This window comes from Daphnia pulicaria, chromosome 4 (assembly GCF_021234035.1).
Source record: "Daphnia pulicaria isolate SC F1-1A chromosome 4, SC_F0-13Bv2, whole genome shotgun sequence".
Taxonomy (NCBI): domain Eukaryota; kingdom Metazoa; phylum Arthropoda; class Branchiopoda; order Diplostraca; family Daphniidae; genus Daphnia; species Daphnia pulicaria.
Window position 1 is genome coordinate 12,393,716 of NC_060916.1, and position 16,735 is coordinate 12,410,450.

The 16,735-nt window shown below is 40.2% G+C and overlaps 1 protein-coding gene and 1 long non-coding RNA gene across 10 annotated transcripts in view; both read right to left on the reverse strand.

Annotated features, from left to right (window-relative positions):
- Window positions 1–66: 66 nt before the first annotated feature.
- The window catches only part of LOC124336941 (ancylostoma secreted protein-like), a 37,407-nt gene continuing 20,738 nt past the window's right edge, over window positions 67–16,735 (reverse strand). The window contains exons 9-13 of one of the 9 annotated variants that reach the window (XM_046790879.1): window positions 16,007–16,088; window positions 15,794–15,932; window positions 15,608–15,704; window positions 9,321–9,349; window positions 67–424 (exon numbers count right to left, since the gene is read on the reverse strand). In XM_046790879.1, coding sequence (XP_046646835.1) covers window positions 304–424; window positions 9,321–9,349; window positions 15,608–15,704; window positions 15,794–15,932; window positions 16,007–16,088 — 468 coding nt within the window. In that variant the 3' untranslated portion in view covers window positions 67–303. Of the gene's footprint in view, window positions 425–4,410; window positions 4,769–4,836; window positions 4,934–5,013; window positions 5,153–6,703; window positions 6,859–9,320; window positions 9,350–12,556; window positions 12,812–15,607; window positions 15,705–15,793; window positions 15,933–16,006; window positions 16,089–16,174; window positions 16,352–16,735 lie in introns of those variants that run through there. The other 8 variants (XM_046790886.1, XM_046790880.1, XM_046790889.1 and 5 more) reach the window with 8 other exon arrangements.
- Window positions 1,956–2,779, reverse strand: LOC124337421. Its single transcript, XR_006917348.1, has 3 exons — window positions 2,668–2,779; window positions 2,481–2,585; window positions 1,956–2,410 (listed from the first exon to the last, which is right to left on the reverse strand). It is a non-coding gene; the product is annotated as an uncharacterized LOC124337421 (long non-coding RNA).

Sequence of the window (16,735 nt, forward strand, 5' to 3'; positions counted from 1 at the left end):
AATGCATTAGTAGATTCAGTCAGTTTAGTTCGCGCGCATATTTCCAATGTAATGCAAATGAATGAATGCTTGCAGATTATATGTATTAGTAGGTCCCAGATTTTATATGCTGGTTAATAATAATATTTAAAAACTTCAAAAGCTAAGTTCAGCAAAGTTTTCAAATAGCTACATATTAGGCATACAGTTCATCGAAAACTAGCGAACAAATGTTTTGCTTGAATTGTGCATCAGTTGAAGTTGAAAAAATGATTTAAAGGGGGAAAATGGTCCATTAATAAAACACTTGGGTACATCACTTTCTCAAGCACACAAGCCATCGTTGTTTGCGGTTCCCGTGGGGCAGGCGGAACCGGCCGTCCCTTGCTTATAAACCGGAGAGCCGAGCCAATTGCCAGTTGGTCCATAGTTGCAAACGTAGAACCTGTTATAGGGAAATCCTGGTCCAAAAAACCTAAACAAATAAAAAAAAGTCTTAGCCAAAAATTTAAACAAAAATGCAATGAAATTTCTTACGGCCGTAGATTGGTAGTATGCAACTGCACAACCCACAAGATAAGTGTCAGCCCATACTACTTGCGTGTAGTGTCCAATAACGTTGGGTGGACTTTGACTATCCAGACAAAAATATAGATAAATTATTCAACACTATTTAGTAACACTTATTAGATATTAAATTTAAAAATCACTTATTACGGAAAGCTTGTGACAAAAGTTGGTCCCATGTCTTTTACTTCATTGTACCACTCGGTTACTGCTGCATTCCAGTCTGAAGTGCCAAGGGTGTCGGCGGAAGACGCGCCAATGTAAATATTCTGACCCACTTGAAAACGAGCTATCGAAAAGACAATGCAGTATGTATAATAGTTGCTAATTTTCATCGTTTTAATGGAAATTTACATACGAACGTTTCTGCAACTGTCGTGATCGTACACACACTGTTGGGCGTGGGCTGCAGCCATGACAGCGAGTTCATGATCCCATTTCTAAAAATTACAAAATCATTCCGAGATTTCTGAAAATTATAATTTGATGACTCAGAGCAAGAATCAACTGTGGCAAGTGGACATACCAACTCTCTCATGTTGGACGCAGGGGGTTGAGGACCTGGACTTCCTTGGGTCTCAAGTCCCTTCGCAACTTTACGTCGGTAATCGTTGTGCGCTCCCAAAATGGTGACGACATCTGCAGCGCTGACATTCGATTTTGCTGGATAGGCCGGTTGGCAAGCCGGTCCCCAACTAGTGTTCTATAAAAAAGACAAAGTCCTCTCTTTGTTAGACACTATCTTGTGGTGCACGTTTGTTCAAATATGTACTTCAACAAATAAATTTAGAAATTTAATTATTGAAGAGGATGATACATACCGAATAAACGCAGAGCGTGTTACTGGTCGGCACGGTGCATGTATTAATATTGCAGTAATCAGTAGCAGGAGTACGAGCAAGAGTTGTCGTGCTGGTTGGCATCAGTGTAGACACGCTAGCGGGTTTAAAAGTTGTCGTCTCCGGATTACGCGTTGTTACAGTTGATGGATCCAAGGTAGTTGCATCAGTTGGCTTCATAGTAGATGGTTTCATAGTAATCGGCTTCACAGTAGTCGGATTAATATTCGGCTTCCCAGCACAACCTGCTTTCACTGTAGTTGCCTTAAGAGGTGCCATATATCACGTCGGAAAAAGAAATTGTATTTATTCCAGAAAATTATCAAATAATGTAGCTAGCTGTGTGGGAAAAATAAAGAGAACAATATTCTTACTGAAAAAACCAAGAAGCAAGCGGCAGCAACCAGGACTGTAGCGGTAAAGGTTCTCATTTTGAAGCGTCGCTGAAACGGCGGATGCCCAAAGTGGAAAATCAACTTCGAATGTGTCGTTATTTATACACATCACCCTCGCAATAGATTGCACTAGCGTTTCCAAAGAACGTTCACGTTGGCTATACTTTTTCAGCAATAAAAAAAAATAAAAATAAAAATAAACAGCTGTCAATAGAAACACGCAAGCATATAAGGTATTCAAATTAACGGTAGCTGATTTTGACAAACCGAATTAAGGCGGTGTCATTTGAAAGCATATGGATCCACGAGAAAGGGGTTCAGATATCTAGTTTTGACATCGAATCCAACCTTTTCGTATTCAACGGATAGTTCTAGTTGCCACATGTTATAGTTGGCACACACATACGTGTCGTTATTCTGAAGGATTTAGTCTGAAAATATGTTTTGAAAATAAGCAGGAAAATCCTGCACTTGTGCTTGCCACATGCCCTTAGTCACGGCGTATAACAAAGACAGAAACTGACGGAAAGCAGCTCTCCCTTGGGAATAAACAGGAGAACCGAGCCAATTGCCAGTATGTCCATAATTATAAACGTAGAACCTATTATAGGGAAATTCTGGTCTAAAGGTCTAAACAAATAAACAAAAAGGCTTAATAGTCTATAATTCAAAAAAACAAAAAAGCGATGAAATTTCTTACGGCCGTAGATTGGAAGTAAGCCACTGCTCAACCCACAAGATAAGTGTCCGCCCATACTACTTGTGTGTAGTGTTCAATACCTTTTGGTGGGCTCCTGGGCTTGCACTATCCAGCAAAGAAAAAATATAGATAAATTATTCAACACTATTTAGTAACACCTTTAGTTATTAAATTCAAAATCACTTACGGAAAGCTCGCGGCATAAGTTGCGTCAATGTCTTTAACTTCACTGTACCAATCGGTTACTGCCGCATTCCAATTAGAAGTGCTATTAAGGGTGTCGGCGGAAGACGCGCAACCACTGTGAATATTCTGACCCACATTGAAACGAGCTACCCAGGGGTTAATGCAGGATATGAACAAAAGTTACATGTTTTCGTCGTTTAAATGGTCTTAATTCTACTTACGAACGTCTCTGCATGTGTCGTGTTTGTAGTACACACACTGTCGGGCGATGGTTACAGCCATGACAGCAAGTTCCTGATATCCAATTTCTAAATAACAAAATTATTCTGAGATGTGTTACAATTTAACTTGATGAATCGGAGCAAGAGTCAATTGTTGGCAAGTGGACATACCAACTCTCTCATGTTGGATGCGGGAGGTTGAGGACCTGGATTTCCTTGAGTTTCAAGACCCTGCGCAATTTTACGTCGGTAATCGTTATGCACTTTCAAAATGGCCACGATGTCGGCATTGGCAACGATCGTTTGATGTGGATAGGCCGGCTGACAAGCCTCTTCCCATATGGTATTCTAATACAAAATGACGAGGAAAAGTATTAGTTTCAGTCTTTTCTTGTTTATAACACACTATACGTATCTCGATTGCATGTTTTATCTTTACTTTAACAAATAAATTGAGACAAACTTATTGAAGTAGATGTCTAATACCGAATATTTGCAGAGCGTGTTATTGGTGGCACGGAGCATGTATCAATGTTGCAGTAGTCGGTAGCAGGAGATGGAGTAAGAGTTGTCGTCTCCGGATTAAGGGTTGTTACAGTTTCCGGATCTAAGGTAGTTGCATCAGTTGACGCCACATGCATTTAGTCGCCTCGTACAATCCGGCTTCGATAAGCTGTTGCCTACCAAATGTTTTTGTGGGGACAACGGCCTTTACCATACTACTTGTGTGTTTATGCCAATGGATTCTCCTCGCTGCTCATTTGAGTCGTGTAGATTTTCGTGCCAAAAGGGTGACGGTGGCCAGAGTAGCCAAACGTTCCAGTATCATAATGACTTCCATCTGTTGTAAGTCAAAACAGAGTCAAAATAACTTTTTCTTTTAAATAACAAAGAAACAAACTATAAACTATAAAAATGACATTTCAAATACAATTACAAATTAACGGTAAGGCTCAACTTACTTAAACATGGCTGAAATCCATGTCGACCTCTATCTCCTTCTGTGCACAAGGGAATCTTGCGCAAGATGACCGCAAGTGAGAGCTGTTTATTAAACACTTAATGAAAGTAACGAAAGTACGGGAAATTGGAGAGTCCGGATAAATAGGACGAAATGCCTTCGCGTCAGCCAAGCATCATTCCAGCCTTGGCGGGAAATAAAGAACGCGTCGTTGACTTGAAATTGAAATTTTTATCACATCTCAACGCGTAGCATTGTTACAAGATTAGCCTACCATTCCGAATTTCCATTTGATTTAATTTTAAGATTCATATTTTAAGGTTGTGGTGCACTGACGCCAAAGGTAAAAAAGAGGGGTAAAAACTTGCTGGCAATGGCAGCAGATGACGAAAGAAGGCGACTTTATAGAGAAGAATCGGCGGAGTCAGACAGAAATTCAGTTGCGAATAAAGAGATTTAAAGCTTTTGCATAATTAATCAATGCATAATAGTAGATTTAGTCAGTTTAGTTCGCGCGCACATATTTCTAATGTAATGCAAATCGGCAAATGAATGAATGCTTATTGCTGATTAGATGTATTAGTAGGTTCCAGATTTTATGTGCTGGTTAATAAAAAGGTTAACATGAAATAACTGCATATTTTGCCTGTAGTTTAAAACTAGCAAGCAATTGTTATGTTTTGATTTTTGAATAGTGTATCAATTGAAGTTGAGAAAATGGTTAAAGGGGAAAATGGTTCAGTGATGGAACGCTTGTGTATATCGCTTTCTCAAGCACACAATCCACCGTTGTTTGCTGTTCCTGCGGGGCAGGCGGAACCGGCTGTCCCTTCAGAATAAACGGGAGAATCGATCCAATTTCCAGTTGGGCCGTAGTTGCAAACGTACATTCTATTATAGGGAAATTCTGGTCCAAAAACCTAAACAAATAAACAAATTCTCAGCATAAAATTAAAACGAAAAATTCAATTTCAGACAAATTCCTTACGGCCGTAGATTGGAAATAAGCAACTGCACAGCCAACAAGGGAAGTATCCGCCCATACTGCTTGCGTGTAGTGTCCAATTACTTTTGGTGGGTTTGATCTATGCCGAAAGAAAAAACAAATTAAACATGCATTATTACATATGAATTACCTTGAAACAAAAAATTCAAAGTCACTTACGGGTTGGATTGGACATAAGTGGTGTTCATGTCTTTAACCTCGTTGTACCAAGAGGTTATGGCTGCATTCCAGTTGGAAGTGCCAAGGTTGTCGGATTGAGACACGCCAATGTACAGATTCTGACCCACTTGAAAACGAGCTATCACAGGGAATCACGAAGAATGTTTTCATAAGGCACGAGTCATAACTCAAAATTTTTTTTTTTTAATTGAGATTCTACTTACGAACGTCTCTGCAAGTGTCGTGTTCGAACACACACTGTCGGGCGAGGGCTGCAGCCATGTCGGAGAGCTCTTGGTCCCATTTCTAAGACAAATAAAATCATTCAGAGTTTTTTTCTTACAATTCTAACTTGATGAATCGGAGCCAGTATCAATTGCTGCGGTGGACATAGAGGCAAGTGGGCGTACCAATTCTCTCATGTTGGACGCAGGGGGTTGAGGACCTGGACTTCCTTGGGTCTCGAGGCCCTGCGCAACTTTACGTCGGTAGTCGTTGTGCACACTCAAAATGGTCACGATGTCGGCATCGGTCACGATTGAACTAGTTGGGTAGGCCGGTTGGCAAGCCGATCCCCAAGTAGTGGTCTGGGAAGTAGAGAAATTGTGTCACTTTTAGGTCATTGTTTAACACCTTAATTGCACAAATTTTAAAATTATTTAAGCTTCAACTGTTTAGCCTACTGAATATTTGCAGAGGGTGTTATCACCCATCGATCTCCCACCCCACCCACATGTACTGATGGTGCAGTAATCAGTTGTCTGAGCTTCCTGAATTTCATCACATCAGAAAAAGAAATAATCAACTAGAGACAAACTATCAAATAACTTTAATGGGTAGGAATAAAAGAAGACAAGAAAATTCTTACAGGAAAAATCGAGAAGCAGGCGGCGGCAATCAGGAATGAGGCAGCCAAAGTTTTCATCTTGTAAGCGTTGCTGCTGAAGTTGTGGATTTCACTTTGTGAATCAACTCCGAACCGCTCCGAACCGTGTCGGTATTTATACAGATTCCATGTCCCTTAGATCCAAGGTATTTTTAGCGAGCCTGCACTTTTCAAACAAAGCTGCGGATTCACCTGCTGTACGGAATCGGACCCAAAGTGACCGCGAAAGCTGTCGTGTATTGGCACAAAAACTTAAACGGTGTCACCTGATGAACGCGGAGGTATCCAAATACATGGTCTACCTGAGGTACGTCAACGAAAAGGGCTCGAAATATCTATTGGTTGACCAAAAACCAATGCTCCATTACGAACTACACATACTTGTCCTCGTTCTGAACTATTCAACATGAAAATACGACTGAAAAGAAAGAGAAAAATAAAACCTGCACTTGTGTTTGCCAAATGTGTTTCGTCGGGTCGTACAACCAAGTGCCGGAAACTGACGAATTCGCCATAGCTTTTATTTCTAACCACCATGTTTGATGTGCTCAACAACCTTTACCACACTTGTGGTATAGGGTCACTGATGTGTGTGTATTCAACGAATCTGCTCAGTGCTCACTGCTTTTTTGAGAAGCGTGGCTTGTACAAAAATATTGATTATTATTTATTTTTAGCAAGACTTTAAAGTCTTGCTGCTGACTGATTAAATTGGATTTCTTAGATTGGCAAAATATGGAAAAGATAATTGCCAGCACTGATCGTCAAGATACTGACTGCGATACCAATCTTAAAGTTACGAACTGCGTTCAAGCGCACAAGCCGTTGGTGTTAACAGTACCTGGCGGGCAGGCGGATCCGGCAGTTCCTTGCAGATAAACCGGAAGGTTGATCCAATTGCCAGTTGGGCCGTAGTTGCAAACGTAGAACCTATTATAGGGATACGCTGTTCCAAAAGTCTGAACAGAAAAAACAAAGAAACAAAATTTTAGCTCAAAATTCAGAAAACGTAATTGAAATTCCTTACGGCAGTAGATTGGAAGTAGGCCACTGCACAACCGATGAGATAAGTTTCCACTCATATCACTTGCGTGTAATGATAATTAACAATCGCTGAGCTCTCTCGGTATTCATTGTTACCAAAGAGTTTCTTGAAATGAAGGCCAGATAAATGGGACGAAATGCCTTGTGTCAGCCAAGCATCATTCCAGCCTAGCAGGAAATAGAGCACGTGTAGAACTGAACTGAAATCGACATTTTTATCATTTCTCATCGCATCACATTATTACAAGATAACCATACCAATTTTCAAAGTGATTATTTGATTTTATCTTAAGATTCATATTTTAAAGTTTTGCATTAATAATCAATGCATAATCATGCATTCAGTCAGTTAAGTTCGCGTGCATATATTTCTAATGTAATGCTAATGCTAAATGCTGATAGATGTATTAGTATGTTCCAGATTTTATGTGCTGGTTAATAAAAAGGTTAACATGAAATAACTGCATATAAGGCCTACAGTCCATTATAGAACACTAGCAAGCAAATGTTAGATTTTGAATAAACTGCATCAATTAAAGTTGATAAAATAGTTAAAGGGGGGAAAAATAGATCAGTGATAAAACGTTTGGGTATGTCACTTTTTCAAGCGCACAAGCCATTGTTATTTTTGGTTTCTTTGGGGCAAGCGGAGCCGGCTTTTCCTTGCTTATAAACAGCAGCGCCGGGCAAATTGGCAGCTATCGCGTAGTTGCAAACGTACAACCTAATATAGGGAAACTTTGGCCCAAAAATCTAAACAGATAAAAAAAATCGTCAAAATAAAAAAATAAGTTAAATTTCAGCCAAATTTCTTACGGCCGTAGATTGGAAGTAAGTCGGTGCACAACCCACAAGATAAGTTTCCGCCCATACTACTTGCGTGTAATGTCCAATTTCCATTGAGGGGTTTTAGATTTCCACTATCCAGAAAAAATAAAAAATAAATATAACAAAAATCAAAGGAATAAATAATTGAAATGCGAGTTAACCTTATTTAAAAAATTTAATTACTTACGGATAGCTCGTGACATAAGTTTTTTTTATGTTTTTTACTTCTTTGTACCAATCGGCTACTGCTTTATTCCAGTTTGAAGTGCCAATGTTGTCGATGCTGGACGCGGCAGTGTAAATATTCTGACCCACCTGATATTTAGCTATCGGGGGATAATGCAGTATAGATTGTGATTACATGTTTTTGTAATATAAATGAAATTGTACTTACGAACGTTTCTGCAACCGTCATGGTCACCGATACACTGTCGGGTGAGGGTTACAGCCATGGCAGCGAGTTCCTGATCCCATTTCTAAAAATTACCAAATCATTCTGAGATTTTATTACAATTCTGACTTGATAAATCGGAGAAAGGATTAATTGTTGGCATGCGGACGTACCAACTCTCTCATGTTGGATGCAGGAGGTTGAGGACCTGGACTTCCTTGGGTCTCAAGACCTTGCGCAACTTTACGTCGGTAATCGTTGTGAGCTGTTAAAATGGTGTTGATGTCGGCATCGGTCACGATGGATTTGGTCGGGTAGGCCGGTTTGCAAGCCTTTCCCCAAGTTGGACTCTACCAAATGACGAGGAAAAGAATTAGCTTCAGTCCTTTCTTTGTAACACACTTTCACGATTACATCTTTTATCTGATACCTAAACGAGTGTCAATGCCCAGCAGAAATCGTCGATCAAGTTTGCGACCGTTAATCATGTTCCCGGAATCATCAAGTGTACATTCTATCATCGAGTAACTGAGATCGCGGATGTGGATCAAGCGTTTCTGCCGAGACATTTCAATTGCCATATATGTTCGTGATAAGGGCTTAAAATGCCCAGTTCCATTTTGACATGGATTTTTATTTGTTCGCCTGATATATGAATGCCACATATTATAGAGCCCACACGTACGAGGTGTTGTTCTGGGGGATTCAATATGAAAATATGTTTTTGAAAAAAAAGCAGGATAAACCTGCACTTGTGCTTGCCACATGCCATGAGTCACGGCGTATGACTAAGACAGAAACTGACAGAAACTGACAGAAAGTTTATGCTAAATAGTCAAATGTTTTGTGGCGACTTTGTAACGGCCTTTACCATACTTGTGTGTCGTTTTATGCCAACGGATCTAGTTATACTGCCCGTTGGAAACGTGCATATTATCAGATATTTTTTTTACTTATCAAAGATGCTTATGACTTATAATGATTAATAATTGAATTATAAAACTACTCTCCAGGATCTTATAGGCGCCGAAAAATCAGTGTTCAAACAGACAAGCCGTTGCTTTTTAAAGTACCTACGGGGCAAGCGGATCCGGCCTTGCAGATAAACCGGAAGGTTGATCCAATTACCAGTCGGGCCGTAGTTGCAAACGAGAGAACCCATTATAGGGATAAGATGGCCCAAAAACCTGAATAAAGAAATTATCTTATCAGTGAAATCCCCAAAAATTGCAATTTCAGTCGAATTTCTTACGGCCGTAGATTGAAAGTAAGCAACTGCACAGCCAACAAGAGAAGTATCCGCGTGAAGTGTCCAATTACTTTTGGTGGGCTTGATCTGTGCCGAAATAAAGATTCAATCAGATTGCATGTGAGTTAACCTATTTTTTTTCGAATTCAGCAAAATCACTCACGGGAAGGATTGGACATAAGTGACGTTCATGTATTGAACTTCATTGTACCAAGAGCTTATTGCCGCAATCCAGTCTGAAGTGCCAAGGTTGTCGCCGGAAGACTCGCCAATGTACAAATTCTGACCCACTTGAAAACGCGCTATCGCGGGGTATTAGTTTTTATAAGCCGTTAGCGGTAATCATTTAATTTCAAAAATATTAATCCTACTTACGAACGTCTTTGCAAGTGTCATGCAGAGATAAGGAGATGGGACACATAGTAGGGAATGCCGCCATGACACTTTTCGGCGCGCCATCTAGCGGCTAATGCCCTCCCTTCATCATTAGTAGCCGAATTCCCAGTAATTCTGGCCCCGGTTGATTTGAAGTTTCAACTTTCAAGGGAAACCCAGTGGAGGACTCGTAGGATATAGCGAAATTTGCCTGTATAGTACGTTGCCAATCCCCTCTAGCATGAAAAAATTATGGCATGTCACCATAACAAATATTTGCGAGCGTTTGCTGGGCTAATTCTTAGATGTTGATTTTATTGTAAGGTAACAAGAATCAAGATGTCTGTTTTGTTGATAAATGGGAACGGTCCAACTCAAAATCTTTTTCATCAATCAGATTGAAAGTGACTCAAAAGAAGGGAACGGTCCAACTAAATTCTTCATTCACAGTCCATGACTATATTACAAGTACTGTGAATAAGAAATTTATTTGGACCGTTCCCTTTTATACATTTATGCAGTCCATGACTTTATTACAAGTACTGTGAATAAGAAATTTATTTGGACCGTTCCCTTCTATTGGGTTATTTCAAACATATTCTTGATGTAAAATGGTTAAAGTTGGACCGTTCCCAATTACACTATCAAGGTCTATTTCATCAAGAATATAAAGATGTGTTGAAATATTATTAGGGAACGGTCCAACTAAAATCCTACTCCACAGCCTGACTTCATGTAAAGAGACTGGAATAAGAAATTTAATTGGACCGTTCCCTTTTTTTGAGTCACTTGAAATCTTATTCTTGATGAAAAAGGGAGTTAGAACATTGTCATTGAGTTCACCAAAGTTACTTAACACATAGGCTAATCTTCTTGATTATTATTATCTTACAATAATATCTATATTTTATTAAAAGAAGATAAACTCTCACTAATATTTGATGCGATGCCATGTCATGTTAGGCGAGGGGCAATATACGAGCATCATACCCTTATGAGTGTCGTCCTGCTCTAGCTTCCTTTCCCAAAATTCAAACAAGCCGCCAAGCCTACAGTGCCTTTGAGGGGGGATTGCTGGGAATTCGTCTGCTAATGATGAAGGGCGGGCATTAGACGCTAGATGGTGTCGCGGAAACTGTCATGGCCGCTTTAACACGGCAGTGTCCCATCTCCTTATCTCTGGTGTCATGTTTGTAGTACACACACTGGTGGGCGTGGGCTGCGCCATCTCGTAGAGCTTTTGGTCCCATTTCTATAAAACAAATCAAATCATTCTGAGATTTTTTTTTTTTACAATTCTAACTTGAGTCTCATAAGGCCCTGCGCAACTTTACGTCGGTAGTCGTTGTGCGACTCCCAATATGGTCACGATGTCGGCATCGGTCACGGATCGATTCTTTCGGATAGCCCGGTTGGCAAGCCGCGCTCCCCAACTGGTGTTCTAGGAAAATGAAAAATTGTGTTCGTTTGTCTTGATCACCTGAATTGCATAGATTCTAAAATTATTTAGGCTAAGCTTCAACTGTTTACCGAATATTTACAGAGCGTGTGTTCCGTTGGCACGGAGCATGTGCTGGTGGTGCAGTCATCAGTTGTCTGGGCTTCCTGAATTTCATCACGTCAGACAAAGAATCAATTAATTATATACAAACTATCAGATAACTTCAATGTGTAGGAAAAGAGAAGGCAAGACAATTCTTACAGCAAAAATCGAGAAGCAGGTGGTGGCAATCAGGACTAAGGTAGCCAAAGATCTCATCTTGTAAGCGTTGCTGATGCTGAAGTGGGGGATCAACTCCGAACCGTGTCGGTATTTATACAGATAAAAAATATTTGTAAAGAACATCCTTGCCTGCACTTTTCAAACAAAGCTGGGCATACACCTGCTGTACGGAATTGGACCCAGAGTGATTGTGTATTGCTGTGCACAGAAACTAAACCGGTGTCAACTGATGAACGCAAAATATTAAAATACCTTGTCTACCTCAAGATATGTCCACTGTGAAAATACGACTGAAAAGAAACAGTCAAATAAACCTGCACTTGTGTTTGCTAAATGAGTTTAGTCAGGTCGTACTTTAACGAAGTGCCGGAAACTGTCGAATCCGTCATAGAAGAGCTTTTTTCTAACCACAGCATGTTTTATGTCATCAACAACCTTTACCACCATACTAATTGTGTGTGTATACCAACGGAATCTTCTAACTGTCCGTTTGAGAAGCGTGGCTTGCACATACATGTTTCATTTTATTTTTAATTTTTTGTTATAAGCAAAAGTTGCTGCTGACTGATTAAATGTATTGTCAAACTACTACACTTGCACTGTTAATAATACCTCACATTTTTCGAGACGTACAGTCCTCGGAAACCGGGCACCTGGAAACGTATATTATAATCTACGAAAATCGAGACGTGTTTTCCGTCTCGCAAATCGTGAGTAATAATCGTCCATTCTCAAATAAAAGATTAGAATTCTGTAGGAATAGAACTCGGGTCTCCGGCATCACAGTCGGATGCTGATCCGCTGTGCCATTTCTATATGTTGTAAATGACTGTACCTTTTTGATATATTTTAGGCTGTTTTTTTAACTAGACAAAAGGAAGGGAAAAAGTAGGAAACAAAAATTGAGAATGTACATTTTTGGTCGAGACGTGCTATTGAAAATCGAAGGTTATAACTACCGAAACGGAGAACCTACCGATTTTAGAGACCCAGTAACATTTTTCGTTAATATCGTGTACCCAAATACGAGACCATTTCTTAACAGTGTGGATTTCATAGATCGGCAAAATTGGGGAAAAAATAATTGCCAAGACAGATCATCAAGATACTGACTGCGTTACAAATCTTAGGGCAAAGTCACACGAACTGCGTTCAAGCGCACAAGCCGTTGTTGTTTACAGTACCTGCGGGGCAGGCGGATCCGGCAGTTCCTTGCAGATAAACCGGAAGGCTGATCCAATTGCCAGTTGGGCCGTAGTTGCAAACGTAGAACCTATTGTAGGGATACGCTGTTCCAAAAGTCTGGATAAAACAAACAAACAAAATCTTAGCTCAAAATTCAGAAAACGTAATTAAAATTCCTTACGGCAGTAGATTGAAAGTAGGCCACTGCACAACCGATGAGATAAGTTTCCTTGGGTGTAATGATAAATTTAACATTCGGTGAAGTTGCTCTGTCCAGGGAAAGGAAAGAAAAACAACCCAAAAGAGAATATTATATCGCACATAATTGCCCTTATTCAATTTAGAATCACTTACGGTAAGCTCGTAACAGCAGCGGTACTCATGTATTGAACTTCATTGTACCAAGCGGTTACTGCTGCATTCCAGTTTGAAGTGCCGAGAATGTCGCCGGAAGACCCGGCAATGTAAACATTCTGACCCACCCTGAAACGAGCTATCGGGAGAAAATGTGTCGACAAGTAATAATTGCATGTTATAGTCAGATTAACTAAAATTGTACTTACGAACATTTCTGCGTGCTCAAATAGACACTGTTGGGCGTGGGCTGCAGCCATGACAGCGAGTTCCTGATCCCATTTCTAAAAATTACATAATCATTCCGAGATTTTTTAGAATTCCAACTTGTTGCATCGGAGCAAGGATGAATTTTTGGCAAGTGGACGTACCAATTCTCTCATGTTGGATGCAGGCTAGTTGGTATCACTGTAAACTCGCTGGCGGGTTCAAGAGTAGTCGTCTCCGGATTTGGGGTTGTTACTGTTGCTGGATCCAAGGTGGTAGCATCAGTTGGCTCCAAATTAGTTGCTGGATCTAAGGTAGTTGCATCAGTTGGCTTCCCAGTAGTTGGCTTCCCAGTAGTTGGCTTCTTAGTAAAATGTTGCAGCTTCCACAGAAGTTGTTGCCTTAAGTAAAGTCGTTTGATCATGTCAGTAACAGAAATTACATTTACTCAAAGACAAACTACCAAATCATGTAACTGTAAAAGACAAATAAAAACAACAATATTCTTACTGAAAAAACCAAGAAGCAGGCGGCAGCAATCAGGACTGTGGCGGCCATGGTTCTCATTTTGAAGCCTCGCTGAAACGGCGGATCCGGATCCCCAATTTATGGAAATGAACACCGAATGTGTCGGTATTTATACACAACCCATCCACGGTGTTTTCAAAAAACGTTCACGTTGATACTTCCCTTTTTTTGGAAAAAGAATGCAAATGCCTTATAGAAATGACGCTAGCAAAAGGTGTTGACACGAACTATTCAAATTAACGGTTAATGAATTTGAAAAAAAAAATTAGAACCGGGTCATTTGAATGCATATGGATTTTCGTGTTCAACGGATTGCAGCGGATTGCAACGGATGCCACAATTGCCACATGTTCTAGTCGGCCCACGCATAACTGTCGTTGTTCTGGAGGATTCACTTTGAAAATTTATTTTTGTTTTAAATAAATGCAGGAGATAGGGTAAAAACCTGCACTTGTGTTTGCCACATGCATTTAGTCACCTCGTACAGCGAAGTGCCAGAAACTGACAAATCCGGCTTCGATAAACTGCTGCTTACCAAATGTTTTTGTGGGGACAACGGCCTTTACAATACTACTTGTGTGTTTAAGCCAATGGATTCTCCTCGCTGCTCATTTGAGTCGTGTAGATTTTCGTGCCAAAAGGGTGGCGGTGGCCAGAGTAGCCAAACGTTCCAGTATCATAATGACTTCCATCTGTTGTAAGTCAAAACAGATTCAAACTAACTTTTTCTTTTAAATAACAAAGAAACAAACTATAAACTATAAAAATGACATTTTAAATACAATTTATAATTAACGGTAAGGCTAAACTTACTTAAACATGGCTGAGATCCATGTCGTCCTCTCCTTCTGTGCACAAGGGAATCTTGCGCAAGATGACCGCAAGTGAGAGCTGTTTATTAAACACTTAATGAAAGCAACGAAAGTACGGGAAGTTGGAGAGTCCGGATAAATAGGACGAAATGTCTTGCGTCAGCCAAGCATCATTCCAGCCTTGGCGGGAAATAAAGCACGCGTCGTTGACTTGAAATTGAAATTTGTATCACATCTCAACGCTTTATGGCATTGTTACAAGATTAGCCTACCATTCCGAATTTCCATTTGATTTAATTTTAAGATTAATATTTCAATAAGGTTGTGGTGCACTGACGCCAAAGGTAAAAATAAGGGGTAAAAACTTGCTGGCAATGGCAGCAGATGACGAAAGAAGGCGACTTCAGAGAGAAGAATCGGCTAGTCAGACAGAAATTCAGTTGCGAATAAAGAGATTTAAAGCTTTTGCATAATTAATCAATGCATAATAGTAGATTCAGTCAGTTTAGTTCGCGCGCACAAATTTCTAATGTAATGCAAATCGGCAAATGAATAAATGCTTGCTGATTAGATGTATTAGTAGGTTCCAGATTTTATGTGCTGGTTAATAAAAAGGTTAACATGAAATAACTGCATATTTTGCCTGTAGTTTAAAACTAGCAAGCAAATGTTATGTTTTGAATAGTGTATCAATTGAAGTTGAGAAAATGGTTAAAAGGGAAAAATGGTTCAGTGATGGAACGCTTGCTGGGTATATCGCTTTCTCTAGCACACAAGCCATCGTTGTTGGCGGTTCCTGTAGGGCAAGCGGAACCAGCTGTTCCTCGTCTATACCGGTATATCATGGCCAGAAGTGAATATAAACAGGAGAACCGATCCAGTTGCCAGTTGGGCCGTAGTTGCAAACGTAGAATCTATGATAGGGAAATTCTGGTCCAGAAACCTAAACAAATAAAACAAAATCTCAGCATAAAATTAAAACGGAAAATTCAATTTTAGCCAAATTTCTTACGGCCGTAGATTGGAAGTAAGCAACTGCACAACCCACAAGATAAGTGTCAGCCCATACTACTTGCGTGTAGTGTCCAATTACGTTTGGTGGGCTTGCACTACACATAAATAAAAACAAAACAAAAAAACAACGGAATAAATCATTGAATATGTGAGTTCACTTTATTAAAAAATTAGAATCGCTTACGGAAAGCTTGTGACATAAGTGGCGTTCATGTATTGAACTTCATTGTACCACTCGGTTATTGCCGCATCCCAGTCTGAAGTGCCAAGGGTGTTGTCGGAAGACGAGCTAATGTAAATATTCTGACCCACTTGAAAACGCGCTGTCGGGCACAAGTTGCATACAGAATGAGTAATAATTACAAGAATTCGTCATGACAATTGAGATTCAACTTACGAACGTCTCTGCAAGTGTCGTGTTCGTATACACACTGTTGGGCGTGGGCTGCAGCCATGACAGCAAGTTCCTGATCCCAGTTCTAAAAATTACAAATCATTTCGAGATTTTTTAGAATTCCAACTTGATGAATCGGAGCAAGGGTCAATCGTTGGCAAGTGGACGTACCAACTCTTTCATGTATTTTGCAGGGGGTTGAGGCCCTGGACTTCCTTGGGTCTCGAGGCCCTGCGCAACTTTACGTCGGTACTCGTTGTGCACTTTCAAAATGGTCTTGATGTCGGCATTGGTCACGATCGATTCTTTCGGATAGCCCGGTTGGCAACGCTTTCCCCAAGTGGTATTCTACCCAAATGACGAGGAAAAAGCTTCAGGGCTTTCTTTGTAACACACTATCTTGACTGCATCTTTTATCTTGTACTTAAAAAACGAATCGAGACAAAGTTATTGAAGTGGGTGATACTTACCGAATAAAGGCAGAGGGTGTTTTCAGACGGCTTTTTGCATGTACGGATGCTGCAGTAGTTTGTAGTAGTGGTTGGCTTGGTGGTAGTGGTTCGTTTGGTGGTAGTGGTTCGTTTGGTGGTAGAGGTTGGTGGTAGTTTTGGTTTGGTGGTGGTAGTGGTTGGTTTGGGGGGAGTGGTTGGTATTTTTGGTCTGGTGGTGGTAGTGGTTGGTTTGGGGGAAGTGGTTGGTGGTCTTGATCTGGTTGGTAGTTTTGGTTGGGTG